The sequence below is a fragment of the Lissotriton helveticus genome, chromosome 5_1 (assembly GCF_964261635.1).
Source record: "Lissotriton helveticus chromosome 5_1, aLisHel1.1, whole genome shotgun sequence".
NCBI classification, from domain to species: domain Eukaryota; kingdom Metazoa; phylum Chordata; class Amphibia; order Caudata; family Salamandridae; genus Lissotriton; species Lissotriton helveticus.
Window position 1 is genome coordinate 1273294796 of NC_136065.1, and position 20267 is coordinate 1273315062.

General features: G+C 47.3%; 1 protein-coding gene across 1 annotated transcript in view; it reads right to left on the bottom strand.

The window, feature by feature from the left end:
- Nucleotides 1–273: 273 nt before the first annotated feature.
- Nucleotides 274–20267, bottom strand: part of LOC144755295 (uncharacterized) — a 68492-nt gene continuing 48498 nt past the window's right edge. Inside the window, exon 3 of the mRNA XM_078644083.1 lies at nt 274–1364. Coding sequence (XP_078500209.1) covers nt 1359–1364 — 6 coding nt within the window. The 3' untranslated portion in view covers nt 274–1358. The remainder of the gene's footprint in view (nt 1365–20267) is intronic.

The window sequence follows — 20267 nt, forward strand, 5'->3', positions numbered from 1 at the left end:
TATGACATTATTCAAGCCCTTGCTTGGAATTACTGATGCCAAAATCCCCGCACTTCACTGAAAATGTGTATACTCAGTGACTCCGACTGCATCTTCTGGGATGAAAAGCCTTAGTACAGAGCTGCTACTGGGACAGTCACTATAAATAAGTGGTGAATGATGTTTTAATGCACATAACAATTGATCACCTTCTCTCTGCCACCCAACCTTAAATTGTATTTTTTTATGTATACTTTTATTAACATTTTCAGAGATACATAACAAAATAGAATACATGTTGCCATAAACTATATTTAATTTATGTCAGCCTGCAACATAAGATCATAGCATCCACTGAATCAATTCCTTCAGCGTATTGAGGGCCTTGCTTTTGGATCTTTATGGATCTCATTTATCAAAGAAAGACTCCCTGGTCATTACTCGCCATAGGTCCTCGGGCATGATTTACATCAATGTATAGGTCTTTTCCGTCACTAGATGTGTCTGGATGTTTGTGTGGCAGCGACTCATTTCTGACCACTGTTTTGTACCTTGAAAAGCCAAGCTAGTAAAAAGGGTTGGTGTTTTTGTCGTGCTTGGACCAAGTCACTTTTTATGGAACAAATAATTGAGTATCAGTTAATGAGTTCACCCTAAAATGTCTTAAATAAATATTAGGAATAATTTCAAATGCTGAAGCCCCTTGCTGATGTGCACTATTACCTACGCCAATAGTTCATTCTCCAACAGACACAGCTTGCATCTGTGACCCACCACACTCACTCTAAGGCACCCTGGCCATTGTCCGACGCTATATAAGGCTGTCTGAAAACCTCTGCATTTTCCCTCTGAATTCAATAAATACCTTATAAATTCCCCTCACTCCCACTACCTGCTGGCCAATATCATACACAATTTACTCCAGCTCATTTCATCCGGGGATAATGTCGCCAAAGTGTAGTGTCTGACCTCAACTCTCCATTACCATTCCAGGACTTTCCGAATACTTCAAATGATGCTCACGTTCTGCTGCCTACCATCAAGAATCATTTTTCCATATTCCTAAGCATGATCCATACTGAAGCTTGGGGACCTCTACCTGTATTCATGGGGCCATATCACCTGGTTGAAAGTGGGCATGGGGCCCTGAAAGGAGCTCCAGTTGTAGTGGAGCTATCATTGAGGTCCTTTTTCAGAGCTATGCCCGGGACTCCACACTGAGTTGCTAGTCGTCCAGGGCCTTCATTCTCTGGCTGCCGCTTGGTCTCCTCTAGCCCGTCATTGCTAGCAGCTTCCATTCCAGACACGGTGGTCTACTGACAACCAAGAAATCCAGTGAAGGAAGTCCAGACCACGGTGGGCTTGAGTAGATGCAAGACCTATGACTGAGAAGAGACAAGAGAAAGTGTAGAAAGCTGAGTTACACAAAATAGATATCCATATCCATCTTTCCCTGAAAATAAATTCTGTAAAAGTCAAGTTTGGTTTTATAGGGTGTTAATAGGGGCATAAACCTTAAACAACTTGAAATCAAAAAGTTAAGGTACTATCTTCACTTTGTATTCAACTATGCCAATCATGCTTACTCTTAACTACCTGTCAAACCATCACCTTTGACAGGTGGAAATTATAAGTAAATGAGAGATTAAGTAAGTGTGTGGGTAAGTATTTAAGAGTTTGCATTTGTATAAATGAATGATTAAGGAACTGGAGTGACACTGAACTGGAATATTGATTATGGAATTATTTGTGAGGTACTTTGTCAGGGGCCTTCTTATTATTAATGCAGCTGATGCAGTGGTCCGGGCCAAGGGACCTCAGGATCTAGCGGACCTAAATTATGGATGTCTTTTGCTACCCAAAGTGGATTTAGAAGATCCCATTCTCGTTTTCTGCCTTATTGCCTAGGACACCCTTTTCCCACCACTTGAAGGTGAAAGCGTCTGCCATTTAGGGTAGCATTGGCTGGTTTGTTGTTACGAGTAGGGTGGTTGAAGAACTCCGCTCCACAAGCAGAGTTGGTGGGATTTGCACACTCCGCGCAGAGTGCAGAGTTCCATAAAACTGCATAGTAATGCTGAGCGAAGTTTTTTCTCTCGAACGGCTCGCCAAAGGTTAAGTTAAAAACTTGCACCTGGCGAGATTTCTCAATGCGGGCAGTCATGGTAGGTCACCACTGCGTGTGCTGAGAAATCTTCTGCTCACAGTGGAGAAATTGATGCGCGAGTAGAATGTTTACTAAGGCGGCAGAAGGCAGCAGCGCCCTTTGGCACCCTGTGCAGTGCTGTTCACGTTGAGTTTACAGCGCAGGACAAACTACTGGCGTGCGAGCAGCGTGTCTTAACAGACTCCACCACTGGCAGAACTCCGCGGGGCGCGTCAGAGTTTGTCTGGCACTTAACGGAGTTAGCAGAGTTGCACTCCATGAATTACGCTCAGGCCTAGTTAGGAGGTGAGATAATATAATGCAGAATACTTTTTAAATGCGCTAGACAACTCCAATGTACGTGCAACCCTGATAGATGTTGGTTTTCACATTGTATAAAGTGGTGTTAGGGAAAACACCTAGGACTTTGGTAGTATTTTATGACTAGGGTGGGAGTTAAAGTTACATTTGCACAGAAGTGGTTGAATATAAAGGTAAAGGCAGTACCATTTCAGAGTGGGAAGTACTTCACCTTTACCTTGTTGAGGCAGGGAGAGGCCTTGCCAGTTGGCTTGTGGCTTGTGACATGTTTGCACTTGTGAACATGGCGCTGAGTCAGCAGCCAGAGCGGTGTGGGCTACGCCAATTGGGGCAGTGCTCTTCACTGGCCCTCACCTTGGCGCCTGTAGTATATAAGCATTATGGTGTTTGCTCAGTGTGTTTTTTTATGTAATGGAGCTTAGAATGTTCCATTGGGGAATGTTGAGATGCTCAACTGTAAGTTGAAGAGACCGGAGAGGCTGTTAAGTAGGGAGGCCGTTGTGGATCCTTTTCATGGAATAAACATTTTGTTTCTTGGAAACTTCTCAGCCTTGGAGTTTTTCTTGTATTTTTCCCAACACATACCACAGCACCCTATTCACTATTGTGAAGAGTGTGTCAGGGCAGTCATCAGCTGTGCTGGGTGCCATCTATCCTCATTTTTTAGGGTGAAGAAGGCTCGATGAGCTGACAGTGGTGAGCTGGGTGTCTGCTTTTGCAGAGAAATGTATTTCAGCTCAGTGGCATAATGCAAAGTGATGGGTCCCCCTCCAGAATGTGATCAGAGTTCACCAAGTCCCCAATATCTCAGCAAACATCATAGGCTTTTAGCTGAATGCAGGCCCCCTGAAGGGTTGGGTGCCCCCTGAAGGGTCAGAAGGGCTGCCATGTTCACAATTTGCACACAGGGTACATGGGCAGCTTTCAGCAGTTCCAGACTCACCTCCTTGTTTTGGCGGGTGAAGGGTGACTGCGATTTTTGCAATCGGGGTGCTGTGACATCTGCCAACTGCCCTGGTCCTTGGTGCCCAACAATATTTTGTCTTCCGAGGAGAACCAGGGCAGCTTCCAGCTACTCCTGTCCTGTCTTTCTGTTATGTATTTACGTTTAAATGCATTGCCTTGTTATTTTTTTATGTTTAAATGCATTGCCTCACGGCTCGATCACGATGTTCCATTCAAGAATATCAGGTCGGTGCCGTGATGGAGATGTAGAGGTTGGTGGGAGGTGACTGGAGCAAGAAGACGTGTACCGGTGGTGCTCTTCTACTCATCAAATTGAATTACATGAGAAATGCAACAATCTCACTGCCTTAATCACATCTTTTGGCTGTTACCGTTATAATAGAATGCCATTCAGTTTGGCATCCGCAGCAGCCGTCTTCCAGTGTATTATGCACAACCTGTTTGGAGATTGGAAAAACGCTGTATGCTTTCAGGATGATATCCTGGTTTTTGGGGCTGAACAACAAGAGCACGATGACATATTAGAAAAAGTTCTTAGGGTGGTGAGTGAAAATGGCTAGGGAACCAGGTCCGAGCATCGCCAACGACGCTAAACATTCTGTGATTCTGGGCAAATCACTTAATCTCCCCATGCCTAACAAAAAAAAATTAATGTGTCCTTGTGTAACGCAACTTGTGCTCATGTAAAGGGCTCTGATACCTTCGGGTCTAGTTTGCTCTACGTAAAACTCTATTCGAAAAAAAAAGAACACTTAGCATTAGACAATTGGTAAAGAACAAGAACAAATTTGTTTGGTATGATGGGTGTGAAAAAGAATTTCAAGATGTGAAAAAAGCAATTTGTGAAGTGACAGCACTCTGTAGTTTTGGTCCTCGACTCACATGCATCATTACCACTGATGTGAGTTCTAAAGGTTTGGGTGCTGTGATGGCGCAAAGGTCTGGATGTGGGAATGAGAACATTATAGCACATGCGTCCAAGGCACTTACATCTAAAAAGGAAAAATACTCTACAATTGAAAGGGAAACCCTTGCATGTGTGTCGGCGCTAGAAAATTCCAGAGTCTTCATTTGGTGCAAGGAATGTATTATAAGGAGCGACCATAAACTCTTAGTACGCTTGCTAACCACAGAGGGTATGATCAAGGCTTCTACACATATTGCTAGAATGTCTATGAGGTTACAACATTTTATTTACAACATAGTGTATGTGCCAGGAAAAGACAATGTCACAGCTGATTTTTGTCCAGGATGCCCTTACCTATCAAGGAAGACATTTGTAATGAATGGGATGAGTTTCAAATAGCATTAGTGCATGATGAAGGTACCATGCCTATTGACAAAAAGGTTTGGAGTGAGGAATTCGCAAAGGACAAAGTGCTACAGGATGTAGAAAGATTTATCATGTGTGGGTGGCACAAGAAGAATTTATTTGGACCGGAACTCAGGTGTTTTCTGGGAGATACGTAATGAGTTGTCTTGTACTGAGGGTGTTATCAGAAGAGGCAACAGAGTTATGCCCCCTACTGGTTTAAGACGCAGAATGGTCCAACATGGTCATGAAGGACACAGTGGTATTATCAGAACTAAGCAACCTGTAAAAAGAGGGTTCTGGTGGCCCCGTGTGGACATTTTTGTGGACCGTCTAGTCAGAAATTATGTTGTTTGTGCAAATTTTGATAAGTCTCTTAAAACTTTAAAGTCTAACATGGGAGATCACGTCATTCCAGAGAATCCTTGGGACACCATTGCCATGGATATCATGGGCCATATTGGTCACAATTCTAAGTTCATCATTGCGGCCCCTGATGTTTTTTCGCAGTAGCATGTTATAAAAGTAGTAGAGAAGGTGGATACTGATGCAGTGTTAATGTTCCTTAATGAGATTTTCACAGAAGAAGGTTTGCCTGTCCGTCTCATTACAGACAATGGGGTGCAGTTCTTTCTGGGAAAGCTAAGAGTTATTTTTAAAAAAGTAGATATTACACATTGCACCACTTCTTTGTATAATCCCAGTGGTAATGGTGTTATCGAGAGATTCAATAGGGTACTCAAAAGTGCGATACGAATTGCTGATATTGATAGCGACAGATGGGAGACAAATACTCAAAACGGTCTGGATGTACAGGACAACAGTAAATTACATGACAGGGTGTTCCCCTTTTGAAATAATGAGAGGTAGGTTACCCAGGACTAAATATAATCCTGCTTGGCTAATCCAGTCTACTTATTCTACTGTAGATTTAGAAATGGTTACGGATAGGATTGCTAGAACACACATCAACAAACAGAATTTTGATTAAAAAAGGGAGGTCGAAAAGAGATCAAGTGATCAGTATTGGAAGGTTTGTAAAGGTAAAAAAAAACATGGAGGGTAAGAAAGGGGGAAAGCCAATATATGGGTCCTTTTGAATTAAAAGAAGTATTAAAATATGCAGTAAGACTTGCAGATGGCAAGAACCTTAGCAGAATAGCAGTTCTTAAAGATGACAAAAAAACATTTATGAAGCGGAGCGTCATGGTGGTTTTAACTTTGATGAATGCGGAGGGATGAATTCTAAAAATGTGTGTCCACAGGATTTTCTAGAGGAAGAAAAAACAGACAGAGACTTGATTCCTGATGTTTGCTATTAACCTATTGAATGTCAGTTTAATGAATCAGCGAATAAGCGTCCTAGTAAGAAACCCAGATGGCTGTCTGATTTTGTTGTTTTTGTCAAAGACAAGTTAGCAGAGTGAGATTATTCTCTTTAGTTTTTTTTATTTATTGTTTATTTTTTTATTAAAGGGGGAAGATGTGTTATGTATTTATGGTTAAATGCATTGCCTTGTTATTTGTTTATGTTTAAAAGCATTGCTTCAAGGCTCTATCACGATGTTCCATTCTAGAACATCTGGTCGGTGCCGTGATCGAGATGCAGGAGTTGGTGGAAGGTGACCGGTGCAAGAAAACCTGTACTGGTGGTGCTCTTGTACTGGAATAAAGTACCTTGTTTAACTTCACCATGCCTCTTCGTACCTAACAGTTAACTAAGGCAAAGAAGACGAAGACACCAGGGCTGCTACCAGCTTCCCTATCATTTTATTTGGAATTTTCATCCCCCTGCCTCACCTTTTGGCAAGTTTTGGGGTTGGCTTGGTTGACAAACACTTGCCCTGACCCTCAGTGTCATGAAATCATCCACCGTCTTTGGCATTTCAAGAGATGGGGCCTGAAATACAGCCAACCCTTGGACACGGTGGAGGAGTATGCTTGGAGAAGATGGCGTAACTGTTACCTGCCCCAGTCCCTCTTCACCCCTGGGTGAGGCAGGGAGTTGTCATGGATTAATAAGCACCCCAACCAGCCTTGGGCAGAGTGGGATGGAACATATTCCCCTTAAGTGTTGGTACGAGAGGTGGGTGCACCTGCCTCCATGTCCACAGTGCTCAAACAGCACAGTAATTGGCCATTTATAGTTGCAATGTTTTTTTTTAATTAGAAAAAACACAGAATGGCATTACACGAAACTTGTCAAAAAGGTAGAAACACACTCCGAATAGGTCTTTTTTGTTTTTTGTAAGCAATATCCTCTTGTGGACCATATTACAAGCCTACATTGAGCTTGGAGCTTGCCATTGCTTACCCTTGGTTGGCTTATTTTCACTCTATCAAGCTTGCTTCCTACTCGATGGCCAGCCTTCCTCTTCATGTGTTTGTCCCTCCGCAGGAGTATAGTCTCTTTACCATCCCTTCGAATGGCTGACTTGTATACTTTCACTGCTCATAGTTAGGGTATTTTTTTATTTTTTATTCAGCCGCCCATGTGTTTTCTTGCTCTCTCCCTTCTGTAATGCTTTCTCCCTCAAGTATCCACCCCCAATGTTCTGTGTTTCTACCCACCCCTCCCAGTTTGTCTGTAAAAAGATAGCAACAGGTATACTTTTGCCAGGGTATGACTAAAGATCTGACTTTAAAGGTTGTTTTTGTTTGAGTACCTGTATTCCGCATATTGCACAAAACATCAGGCCTAAGCACACAAGAGCTTTCATGGTGCTGATGGAGGGGCCTGCTCCAGCACTCACTTAGCTAGCATTTGAGGAAGAAGGTATAATAAGCATGACTGAAAAGGAGATGTCTCTTCTCTTGGAGATCCATACATCTACTCCCAAAACTACTGTAGAGGATCAAATGGCCGGTGCATGTTTCCATTGGGAGTCTTCTGGTAAGTTAATTGGTAAGCCTTTGCCTTTCAACATCCTTATTCTTTGTTAAAGCTATTCAGAATTTCCCAAGTGTAAAGTATGTGATAAAGAAACTATGAATTCATAAAGATTGAGGGCCTTATTTATGAGGCCTTGCATCACTTTTACCAGTGGCGTAACAAATGCACCATGTTGCGCCCTATTTACAAAGTGAAGCTTCTAGGCAGATGCGTCACTTGTAAACCCAAGCGCCATATTATACCTGCGCCAGTGGGAGGCAAGATGGCCGCCGAGAGGTTGTGGTGAGGAGTCGCTCCTAACCTCTCTCCTCACGCCACCCAGTTCTATGGAGCAAGAGGCATAACTACCCCTTGATAGACCCCCACCACCTATGGAGTTGGCTGCTTAGGTGGGCACGAGGTGGAGCAGCATCTGGAAGGTACACCCAACAATGAAAGCTAGAGCTAACTGGCTCTGGCTAAAAATACACAGCCTCACAGTAGAGGTCCGGTCACAGATTTGGAGAATGCCGGCCCGTCAGCCAAGAATGGACAAAGAAAAAGACAAAGACAAGGACAAGACAGTCAGCGCTACGAGGCAGCAAGCTGAGAAAAAGAACAATGACTCCGGGAATAGGACAGAGATTCTCGGCGTTCAACAGCGAGGACCCGGAGCTGTCTGAAAAACTGTCACCCCGGCCCCAGCCCAGAAAGCAAAAAAAACAGAAACCCGCACGAAGCCAGCTACTGCTGTCAATCCGGTAAACCCAGCGAGGGCTGAGCCGCCCGAGAGGGAAATGGTGAGCCTTAATGCAACGGAATCTTCGGGGAAGCAGAGAAGCGTGCAGAGCGGGCAGAGCGGTCAGAGCGGGCCGAGCAGAGGGAAAGATTCTGCTCTAAGGCAGCCTACCTTGCTGGAGTCCTTCAGCCCCCGGGTCCACATCCAGTCAAGTGAAGCAGACTTCAGGAACGTCCTCGAGGACGCAGCGGTAGACGCTCTCAGCGCAGAGAGAGTGGTTGCTAGGCAACCATCGGATTCAGCCGGGACAGAGAACAGCGGCGAGAATGGAGCTGGCAGCATGGCCAAGGGAGTCCTGTTGCCTGACTCTGCGGGGGAATATCTGGAAGATCCCGAAAAAGCCCCTCAGAGTCACGAGAAGTCTACACCCAAAATCAGCGGGACTGCAGGTAGTGCGGATATGCTGGAGGCACTAATGCAGGTAGAGGCTGAGCTGGGTAAAAATCAAAAGGCTGGAAGTAGTTGGGGGAGTATTACTAACTTGGCAGCTAGAAGAGAGCCCTTGAAGGGTACCATTCGGCCTGGGGGGCCGGAGAGGAAGGAAGGTGGCTCATTGGAAGGGGATCTTTTCTACTCAGTGGATGAAGACACTGATACTACCCAGACAAGTGATGCTGACTCGGAAGGGTGTGAGGAAGTGGATGATGAGGATTCGGACTCTGGATCAAGTACTTTTAGGAAAGAGAGCACGCAGAAAAAGAAGCACCTTAAGGGGAGAAGGCGAGGTGCGGATATAGGATTGCCCGCAGTAGGGGGTGAGAAATTAACATGGGATTATTCTGCAACCTTACAGACCTACCCGGAAGACAATAAATCCCCTGATGAGGCAAATACTCTTACCCCCCAGCAGAGCCAGGCCCCCTTTGAATTGATTTTTAACACTCTTAAACAAATGCAAGGGGAAGCTAGAACAGAAAGCCGCAGGGCAAGACAAACCTCAAAAAAAATCCAGAACTCTCTCAGGAAAGCTAATAAACTATATGATGGGCTAGCAGAAAGAGTCACTGAGGTGGAGGAGAGAACTGGGAAACTCGAAGACGAGGTGGGGGCATGGCAAGACTTCAAGGGGGAGCAAGAGAAGTTGGCAACCGACCTACAGTGGAAGATGGAGGATTTCGAAAATCGACAGAGGAGGAATAACATTCGCATTTTGGGGGTGGCAGAAGGGGCTGAAGGGGAGGACATTAAGCGATTTGTGACCAATCTGTTAAAAGGAGCCTTCCCGGAGTCTGAGTGGGAGTGGGAAAAGGAAATTCAACGGGCACACAGATTCCCTTTTACTGTCAGGAAAGATCGTAGAGGGGCGGGTCAGACAGGACAACTAGCGCTACCCAGGGCTATCTTGATATACGTAGGTAATTACCTACTGAGAGAGGAAATTATGGACAAGGCCAGACCAGACAAAAAAAGAACATTTGAGGCAACCACCTTTTTCGCTGGACCCGACTTTTGCCACGTTACCGTCGAGAGAAGATGGCGCCTCAGGCAACTTATTAAGCCCTTCCAGTCTTTAGGTGCAGAAGTATTTTTACTGTTCCCAGCTAGGCTGAAGATAGTCATAAGGGGAAGAACAAGATTTTTTTTATCTCAAATCAAGGCCCAGCAATTCTTGGAAGAAGTTAAGAGTCAGAAAGGAGGCTGAGGCACTTTAGAACACTCTATGTACTATATACTATGTACAATGCGAAATAATACAAGACGCTGTAAAGGAGAGGCAAGACAAGGAGTAGGTTGTATATTTTGTGGGGTTTTTGTTCTTTTCTGGTTAAAGCAGTCAGCTCACTAAGATAAGAAGGGTAAGAAAGTCACGGTATGAAATTTGATGGCGGGGGTAATGGGGGTACACAAGATATAGGTTAAAACCTGGGTGGAGGGAGAGAGGGGAGCGATCATCACGAACCAGAGCGGCTACACATAGGTCTCCTTGACCTATTTGCCAGTAAGAGGGGGGGTGGAGGGGGGGAGAAGGAGTCAGGATGGGTGGGATGGGGCTATTAGGGGGTAAGAGGGGGGGAAAAAGACAAAAAAAAGGGACAGGAAACTTAAGGAAGCACAGAGTGACTCATGTTAGCGCACAAGGGATACAAGCAAGACAATCGATACAATTATTAACACAATCATCACTGAACGCAGCAATACGTAGGAGGGGTGTTGATCTACCCTAGATATATAATCAGTACAATAGTATGGGCAAACCCTTCCAGGTATTTTAATGAGTTGTAGGATAGCTACTATTAATGTAAGTGGCCTTAACGATGCTGGAAAGAGGTTGAAAGTGGCGGCTTTATTTAGAACATTACGGTTAGACCTGGTCTGCCTCCAGGAAACACATGCAGAAGATTCCAAGGGGTACCTTCTTGACCAACTAGGATTTGACGTTCTGGCAAGAACAAAGCAAGCAACTAAACACAGGGGGGTGGCCGTATTAGGAAGACGGAGGGAGATAGAGGTGCTAAAAAAAGGAGGATCAATGGGGCAGGTGGGTAATTTTGGAAATACAATTTAAAGGAGAGAAATGTACAGTAGTGTCCATATATGGTTCCACAGAGGATGACCCAGAGAGATTCCAATATCTAGACGCGGAACTGGCACTATGGACCGAACCAATTATTTGCTGTGGGGACCTTAATATTCATGACCCCAGCAGTTCGTTCACACAGGGAGGAGGACATTATTTAGGCAGAAAGAGGAGAGTATATAGGGCACTGTCGGATATGGTTATACACAACTCTTTAGTGGATCCTTGGGTTAAGCTGAGACCAGGTTTGGATGGCAGCACATTTTATTCAGCGCCCCATAAAGTGTTGGTTAAGTTGGACTACTTTCTGATATCCACTCCCCTGATGGTAGGGGCTCAGATTGAAAAACTGCCTAGAATTGTATCGGACCATAGTCCTTTGGTTTTAACCATTAGATTAGGTCAGATACACCGGAAGGATATACAATGGTCATTCGATAGAGCTCTATTAGAAGATGAAGCATACAGGGTCCACATGTCAGATTGGATTAGGATGTATTGGGATAGCAACAGAGGTACGGCCCCCTCGGGAGTAGTCTGGGATGCTTTTAAGGCCGGGGTGAGGGGAGAAACAATGAGCTACGTACTATATAAGCAGAAAAAGATAAGAGATCAAATTTGGGAAATTTATCGAAATTTGTTGTATGAAGAGGAAGAATTGGCAAAAAATTTACAATTGAATACACCAATTGAAGAACACCTCCTTAAGATCATTGCTCTTAAAGTAGAAGCTACAGAAAATATCTCGAAAAAAGCAGCAGAGAATTACTTGACCAAGAGGGAAATTGCGTATGAATTAAGTGAAAAGGTGGGACACTTACTAGCGGTCCGCACCAGGCAAAAATTAGCAGCTTCAGATATCTTGGAGATTAGGGATGGGAGTGGGAACTTAGTTTCAGAAACAGCTAAAATTAGGGAGGTTTTCAGACAATTTTATGAAGAGCTGTACGCAGGGGGCAGAACAGGGACTCTAAGAGAGGTAGAACGCTATCTGAGAGACATTACTCCTCCAAGAACAACTATGGAGGAAAGGGAGATGCTGGACTCGCCCTTTAGTTTAGAGGAGTTCCTCACGGCGCTGAAGATACTACCCTCAGGCAAGGCAGCGGGACCTGATCAACTTCCGATCGAGTTCTACAAAGTGTTTCATCAAGTCATAGGCCAAGATATGTTCAATGTCATGCTCAGAGCACAGAGGGGGGAAATGATTCCCGAATCCTGGGGGGAGGCGGATATCATTGTCATCCTAAAAAAGGGCAAACTACCATCGCTACCTGGATCATACAGACCAATCACGCTAATGAACGCAGATACGAAACTGTACTCCAAGATACTAGCGAGCAGATTAGCTGGTGTAATAGAGGGGTTAGTAAGTCACACCCAGCATGGGTTTATCCCGGGTAAAAGCACCACACAACATATTAGACAGCTTGTTACAATGTTTGATGCGGCAGGAATCCTGGGAGACCCTATGGCGGCGCTTTTTTTGGATCCCGAGAAGGCGTTTGATAGGGTCTCCTGGGAATACCTCTGGCACACGTTAAAGTGGAGTGGAATCGGGAAAGGCTTTATAATAGCAATGCAGACTCTCTATAAAAACCCGTCAGGAAGGATTAGAGTTAATAGGGGATACTCAACATCAGTCAGTATTAAAAGTGGGACGAGACAGGGATGCCCATCATCTCCACTCCTGTTTGCACTTTATTTAGACCCACTGATACGCAAGCTGGAGAGTAACTACAGGATTCCATCTATCAGGCTGCACGGATGCGAGGCAAAGACGCTAGCCTATGCAGACGATGTGGCCATCTTGACATCCAACCCCACCGAGGCAATAAGGGAAATTGAGATTGAGACACATAAATTTGGGCAAGTGGCAGGATACAGTCTAAATAGTTCTAAAACACAAATTGTCTGTAATCAACATGTTATTTGCAATGATCAAAGGGTGGTGGACTCAGCAATATACCTAGGTGTGGCAATTACAGCTGATCTAGACTCAGTGGTTCAGATTAATCTTGCGCCCCTGATGAGTAGGGTAAAAACAGATTTAGAACGAATGAACAACCTACATCTTTCACTAGTTGGATGTACTAACGTCATAAAGATGCTGGTCTTGCCCAAATTTTTATACTTCTTTAGGGCAATACCTCTGTTTTTCGAGGCAAAATGGTTTAAAGAATTGGAGAATATACTGAATAGGTTCATCTGGGCTCATGGCAAGACACATAGGGCCTACAGATTTATGTCATTACCGAGAGAAAGAGGAGGGTGGGGAGCGCCTGATTTTAAGTTATACTACTGGGCAGCTGCATTACAGTACATGAGGGGTTTAATTGGAGCGGGCGGATTAGATCAGAAAACCACCGACGATTCAGCTAGGATATACTCTGCGGTGTTGGGGTCAGATGTGGATAACTGCTTACTGAAATGTACTGACTTTGGATATTACAAAAGGACAAGATTCAAAACAGTCCAAGCTGCAGTTAAGATCTGGACTGCTGTTATGAAGAAGGTTGGAATTGGCCGATATAATTATTATACCAGGATGTATAAAAATGTTTCGTTCCCATCACAGATTTTTGGGGACATGATTATGGCAGGGTGGGCAGATAAGGGGTTAATTCAAATGGGGGATGTAAGGGATATGGAGGGTGAGATACAATTTTCAGATTTAAGGTGTAAATATGGTTTGGATAGGAGGGACTTTTTTAAATATTTGCAAATAAGAAGTTTTCTCAGGGATAAGCAGGGAGGGTCAGTGGGTTTCAGTAAGGTAGAAATTATGGAGAAAATAAGATTGGGCGGAGACTGCTCGATTCGAAGCTTCTATGTAAGCCTCACAGCAGCAAAACCAGATGATTTGGACAAACATAGTGCCAAGTGGGCAGATAAATTGAGTGGGGAGGCTAGCTGGTTTCAAGAGTCATTGGATCTAGGACGCACCTTATTATGCTCAGCACCACTGCAGTCTCAACAATATAAAACCTTGTATTCGTTGTATTTCACACCTGCAAAGATTGCAAAGTGGGGGGGCAGCACAGGTATTACATGCCCAAGGTGCAGCTCGCCTGACGCTGATTTGATACACATTTTTGCTGTGTGTCCGCAGTTGCACACCTTATTGAAAAAGATTGAGAACTTTTTGGATTTCTCTCTAGGCATTCAAATCACTTTAAACCCTCCCCAAATATTATTAGGGTTAGTCATAGATAGCAGCATCATTCATAGAGAATTCATTTTTGTAGCCATGGCAGTTTATAGACTCTGTATCGCCAGAGCTTGGTTAGATAAGTATCCACCAGCAATGCACGTCTGGTTGGCTAACCTTCTGTCAACGTATAATTTGGAAAAGAATATATATGCACGAAAAGGCAGGAAAGGAAAGCGACTAGGTTTAAGAATTTGGGACCCGGTCAGAAGATGGAGAGAGGGCCTGGGGTTATCATGAATAGGGGGAAGTAGGATTTGACAAAGCTTATATATATATATGAGTTGAAATGAAATATATTGTATTTGCTGAATGAACGAAATTCAGGATACGAAGTAATATTACTATGATTTTATCATATGTGTTGATCAAGGGACGTCAAGAAAAGTACTGATAATTGTATGGAAACGAATTTATTTGATGAAGTGCGTTGTAATGTGTTAACTGTGCAAAGTAAGAATAATAAAAAAAATTTAAAAAAATAAAAAAGATTGAGGGCCTTATTTATGAGGCCTTGCATCACTTTTACCAGTGGCGTAACAAATGCACCATGTTGCGCCCTATTTACAAAGTGAAGCTTCTAGGCAGATGCGTCACTTGTAAACCCAAGCGCCATATTATACCTGCGCCAGGTATAGTGTATGCAGGGTGGGCGTTACCCTGCAAAAAGCCTCGTGGAAGTGGCGCATTCACATTTGTGAGATTTCAGTGTGCCACTTCTAGGACGCCATTGCGTCAATATCAGCGTCAAACAGCAGGCGTACATTTTTTTCTTTTACCTTTATAAACAATGTTTTATAAACAAGCACTGGCAAAGCCAATAGCGTGGCAGCCTCATTATAAAGGTGCTGCCTATTTGCGTTTCAGTTCTTGGTGTAAATCCATTGTACTTTTAAAGATATTTGTATTACAAAAAACTGTTGTGCTGACTGTAAAGGAATAACGCCAGTTCAAGAGCGAATTTTGATTCCAAACAAAATGTAATTGGCTCAAACAACGGTTTTTCCTGTGCTGCTAGTGGGCTTGGACACGCACAATCTGATTGGCTTCCAGAAGGACAGTTGCCATTTACACGCTGCAATCGGTTTTCAGCGGACTTCTTGAATCTGCGTTGGGGGGGAAAAATCCTGGAGGCTCTTGTAGTGGCATTTGAACCTCTAGGAAATCATGCCACATCCAAGGCAGGTGAAACATGATCTTTATTTGATGAAAAAATATGTAAAAATAGACGTTAATGCCAGTCTAGTTCCTCAACGTGTTTGAGAATAGTTTGAGAACCACAAGAAATGTTGGAGGTGGACTCTAAAAAACTCAACAGACGATGGAAGTTAAAGGGCCTCTGCTTGGTGCTTGTGCCAGGAGACCATTGCTGGCTGTAGTGTTGGGCCTTAGGCCCACATGGCGCTGTAATGAGGGACGCAGACACACAGTAGTGGGTTAGTAAATCTGGCCAAGAGCACGTGCGCTCCGCCCTATTTATTAACTGTGTCACATGACTCGTGACATCAGTGGTGGGTGGGTGTAAAGTGTAGGTTACAGATTGTAAAAGACTAGAACGTGTCCAGGAGGACACTACATTCCTCCCCAACTCAATAAAAGTTGAGACTAAACAAAAGTCCGAACATGTGGGGGGAAAACACAAAATATGCAAACTCATAAATTTAGAAAGAGTCTCTTCAGCTGCTTGCTAGATGACGACGGTGGAAATCTTCAGCTGAAATGTTCGTTCTCTTGGGCTCGACGTCCTGGTCCTGTCATTTGAGAGCTTGGTCTTGGAGTGACGCCGAACAGGATGACCAGAAGGTAGACTTGATGGAGGTTGTCTTTTACTAGTCCGTCGGGTTTCTTCACTGTAGGCAGCTTGGCTTCACATTGCAAAAGAGTGAGTGGTTGAAGGGCATCCTTCTCACTGGGACGCCCCTCTCGCGGGTGTTCTCCTGCCACGAGATGTCCCGGAGGCCCTCTTCTTCAGGTTTCCGCTGGGCAGGGTGTTCTCTGTAGCGTTGCTCCAACTCCACAAGCCGGTGTGAATGTAGGAGGCGATGAGATTACTACCATGCATCCGTAGCTCCGCCTGGAGGGTGGTTGTTGACTCTTTCCTTTGCGCACGAGTTCCCCTTTTTCCTGGGACGTGCAGGGTAGACGGCGACGGATCCATCTCTCGTGTCGGGACCCTCTGCCACAGGTGTCCCTGAGGCCTTTGCCCCTTGGATCTCCACGGGCTGGTGCGGGGTGGTCAGTTCTCCCTCTGCCGGGCGTCTGAGCGTTCTCCCCATCCAGACTTCCGCTCAATCCCAAAGGTGGGTGTTGCCAATGGTCCAGCCTGTTCATTCCTGCAGTCGACGGGTTGTCAGAAGACTTGTAGGTAGAGGCCTGTTCTTCACCTAGTGCTACCGATGTTCCCCTGGACTTGTAGGCCCTTGTATTCGATGTTGTGGTCCGTGTCACCTTCTCTTATGGTGGGTGTGCAGACTTGTCACACCTCTCCTCACCTTTCTGGATGTTGCTGTTCTTGATGGCGTCGTGCCACTTGACTCCTTTCTTCTCTTTCCTTCATGGCGTCGTGCCCTTCTCCTCTGTTTTCCTTTTTCGCGGCGTGGTCTGGTCATCTCGCTGCTCTTGTCCTCCTGACCAGGCTTCTCCGAGCGGCGTGCACTCCGCCCGTTTCCGTCTGGTCTTGTCCTGGCTCTTAGGACACTGTCTTCTTTTCCACTCTGTGACTGGACCAGTAGCCGCGACCTTCTCCTGTAATGGTTATACTTCTGGTTCTTAAGGGTGTCGAAGTTCGTTGGTTCCTTGGTCACAGACCACGTCTTACTTGAACTTCTTGCCAGTCCACACTGCCGGTCTCTGGCAGTGGTGTAGATTGGCGCAGGTGCTGATGGCTGGGGTGATGGTGGTTGCCAGCCAGGTAGAGACTCGGGATGATAGGTGATGGTGACTTGCTGGGAGTGTTGGATGTCCGGAGAGATTTGGCAGCCATGTGCCTCCGCTTTGTTGAGGTTGACCTTAGGTGGCGGCTTGACACGTAGAGTGTACGGTTCCTCTCTTGCCTGTTGTGGGGCCACTGCCGACTCCATCTTGAGGTGGTGAGAGGGCGGCCGCTCAGTGCTGATCTTCGCCCTTGGCATCTGCGTTCGGGAGCAGGGATGCCGACTGACTCAGACTGCCGACGCTCGGGGATGGACGGTCGCCTGGGGAAGCGTTGGGATGAGACGTGGACTGCGCTTGCTGCGGCTTATGTTTGGTTCATCCGTGGGGCTGTACCCTGGGACGTCGGTCCGCCTTGGTGGCTGTCTGGTGTGTCAGGGTGTGCTTCTTGGCTGGCTGTGAGTCCTCGGTCTTCTCCCTTTGTTGGCTTGTTCAGCCCACCTGTGCTCATCCGGTCTTCGGGGTGACAGGGCTGTCACTCTTCTTCATTTCTTAGAGAGTGTTGCGTTTGGACCTCGGGGCGACGCTATTGTGGCGCCGGCTTCTACCTTTGTGCTGGTATGTTTGGCTGGGCTGGTCACTTAGTGAGGTGCTCCTTGTTTGCTGGGCGACGTGACGTCTGGTCTTGTGTCGCTGTTCGTTAGAGCACACTGTGCTGTGGCAGCCTGCCACGTGGGGTGTGCGACTCCTCTCTTGCCGATCTTGAGTCGTGGCAGACTCCGTCTTCAGGCAGGGTGAGGGAGGACACCGTGGGTGGTCTTCGGCCTATCGTAGGGCTTCGCAGTGGAGGTGGAGATGTGCGTGCTCTCCGGCCTGCGTGCAGCAGTGATTCTGTGTGGAGAGGTTTCCTGGGTGTTGTCTATGTAGCCAGGTACACCGGTGCGGCTTTCTGCGTGCTTCTGGCTTGGCGTGCTCTCTTTGCGTACTCGGTTCTCTTCTTGGACGCCTCCCTGGCACGTGGGGTGCCTGGGTTCTGGAAGGAGCAGATGATGCAAGGTCGGCGCTGTTGGTGGTTGCGTTGTGTGTCCACGGGTGGCGCTGTTCCTCGCGCTGTCGTTGGGGTATTCCCCTTGAGATATTGCCGTCTTGGCTGTTTGTCCACTTTTGCTAGTGGGGTTGGCGTCGCTGCTGCTGCTTGTGTTTCTTGCAGTTCCTTGCGGGGACTTGTCATTCACTCCCCGTACCTCGTAGGGGTGGCGGGCGGTGCTCTTGCTTCTGTGATGCTGTCTTGTGCTGGTGCAGCTTGGGGTACCTTGGGGCTACAGTATGGCATTCACCTGGAGGGTCTGTTTCAGCTACGGGGCGTGAGCAGGCTGTCTTCCTGGTGATGGCGGTGCGCACTCTGATCTGCTGGCTTCTGTTGCCTGATCAGTTAGCGGGATGCTGGGTGGTGCCCTGGTCCATGTGGTACAGTGCCACTCCAGTGGTCGCAGATCTGCAGCCGTTCGCGGTGGGCAGTTGGTGTGCTGGGCCGCCCCTTCAGGCAGGGTAGTGGGGTGTACGGGTTCTTCTAGCCTCTGGTGCGGTTTGTGTTGATGGTCACGAGGTACAGCTGGCTAGTTTTCTGGCTAGGCAGTCAGTCCGTCCCTCAGCGCGTGGCATCTGGAGAGGTGCCACGTGGCGCAGTGGTAGTTGCGGTGGCTTGCCCAGTGTGCTGCAGGTTTTGGGGTGTTGTGGGAGCCGTGCCGGGTTCAGTGCAGTAACTGTGTTGCTACTGGAGATGGAGTTACTGCAGATGTTTTATTTTTTTTTCTTTTCTCGCTTTGGCACTCACCCAGGCCTCGCAGTGTTTCTGTAGGGTGATGCATGCGGGGGCGAAGCTCCCCGGTGGCAGCAGCAGGGTGCCCTTGCAATGTGGGATGCGAGAGTCTGTTGCTGTAGTGTATGCAACAGCTTTCTCCTTAGAGCGGTGGCCTGTGCTGGGGGCTGGCTCTTGCCTCCGCTGGTCCTGGAACTGCCTCAGTGCCTTGGCATGTAGGGCTTGCTTCATGGGCTGCAGAAGGGTGAAATGTCACAAATGACCACCTGGTGGCAGCGCTCTACAAGGAAAATGGGAACTCTGACGCTTCCCGCCGTCCCGCTCTTCTGTGCGGTGCAGGGCAGGTGGGACAGGCAGGTCGCTTCCTCGCCTGGCGCTCTGGTCTGCCGCTTGAGGGGCCGGGGCGACGAAACTCCTTGGTCCAGGCTGGAGGCCGTGCGATGCAGCACTTACACGGGGCCGAGATGCAGGTGCGGCGTGAGACCAGCAGGTGGCGCTGCGGCAACTAGGTCCACGTCTCCGGGTGATGCAGCAGCGCTGTGCGTGTTCCAGGCAGCACCGATGGGAGGCGGCATCCTCTGCTTCGGGTGGGCCGCGGCCGCGCTGGGCAGCTGTGTCCTGGTTCCCCAGCCGCCCTTCTCAGTCCCCACGGAGGTCGGCGCTCTCACCAGCCTCGGGAGTTCGCTTCGCCGCCTGGCTTGCGGTGAGTGTCCTGGCTGTCACACAGGGAACGGGCCGGCAGTACCGAAGTGGGGCTGCCGGTGCGGGCACTTTGCTCTGTTGGGCGGTGTTGGGTGGGTGTTGGCGGCACCGGTGAGAGGGAGTGGAACGGGGTTGCGCTCGTGGATCGCCGGGCCTTATAGATGTGCCGGTAGGCGTGGCAGCCGGGACATCGCACAAAATAGCGGGGTTCTCTCCCTCACTAGGGACCCATGTCCTCACCTCTACCTCCAACGCCGGCAGGGCGAGGCGCGGTAGATCTCCGGTAGTCTCTCCACCGACGCGGAGAGCAGTCACGGGTGGCCGTACGACGCTCGGTGGGGGTGCCGCTTGCCGGGCTCCTTTTCCTCCCCCACAAGGAATGACGAGGTGCAAGGTGGTGGGCACGCGAGGCTGGCTACCCGCCTCGTCGCCAGTGTAGTGTTGGGCCTTAGGCCCACATGGCGCTGTAATGAGGGACGCAGACACACAGTAGTGGGTTAGTAAATCTGGCCAAGAGCACGTGCGCTCCGCCCTATTTATTAACTGTGTCACATGACTCGTGACATCAGTGGTGGGTGGGTGTAAAGTGTAGGTTACAGATTGTAAAAGACTAGAACGTGTCCAGGAGGACACTACACTGGCTTGGAAGCAAAGGGACTGGGTGCAGGACATAGCTGCAGGCAGCAGCATATGCCCAAACCTGCCACACACTACTGAAGGCCTCGCACAATGAGCTCTGAAGTCAAGTGTA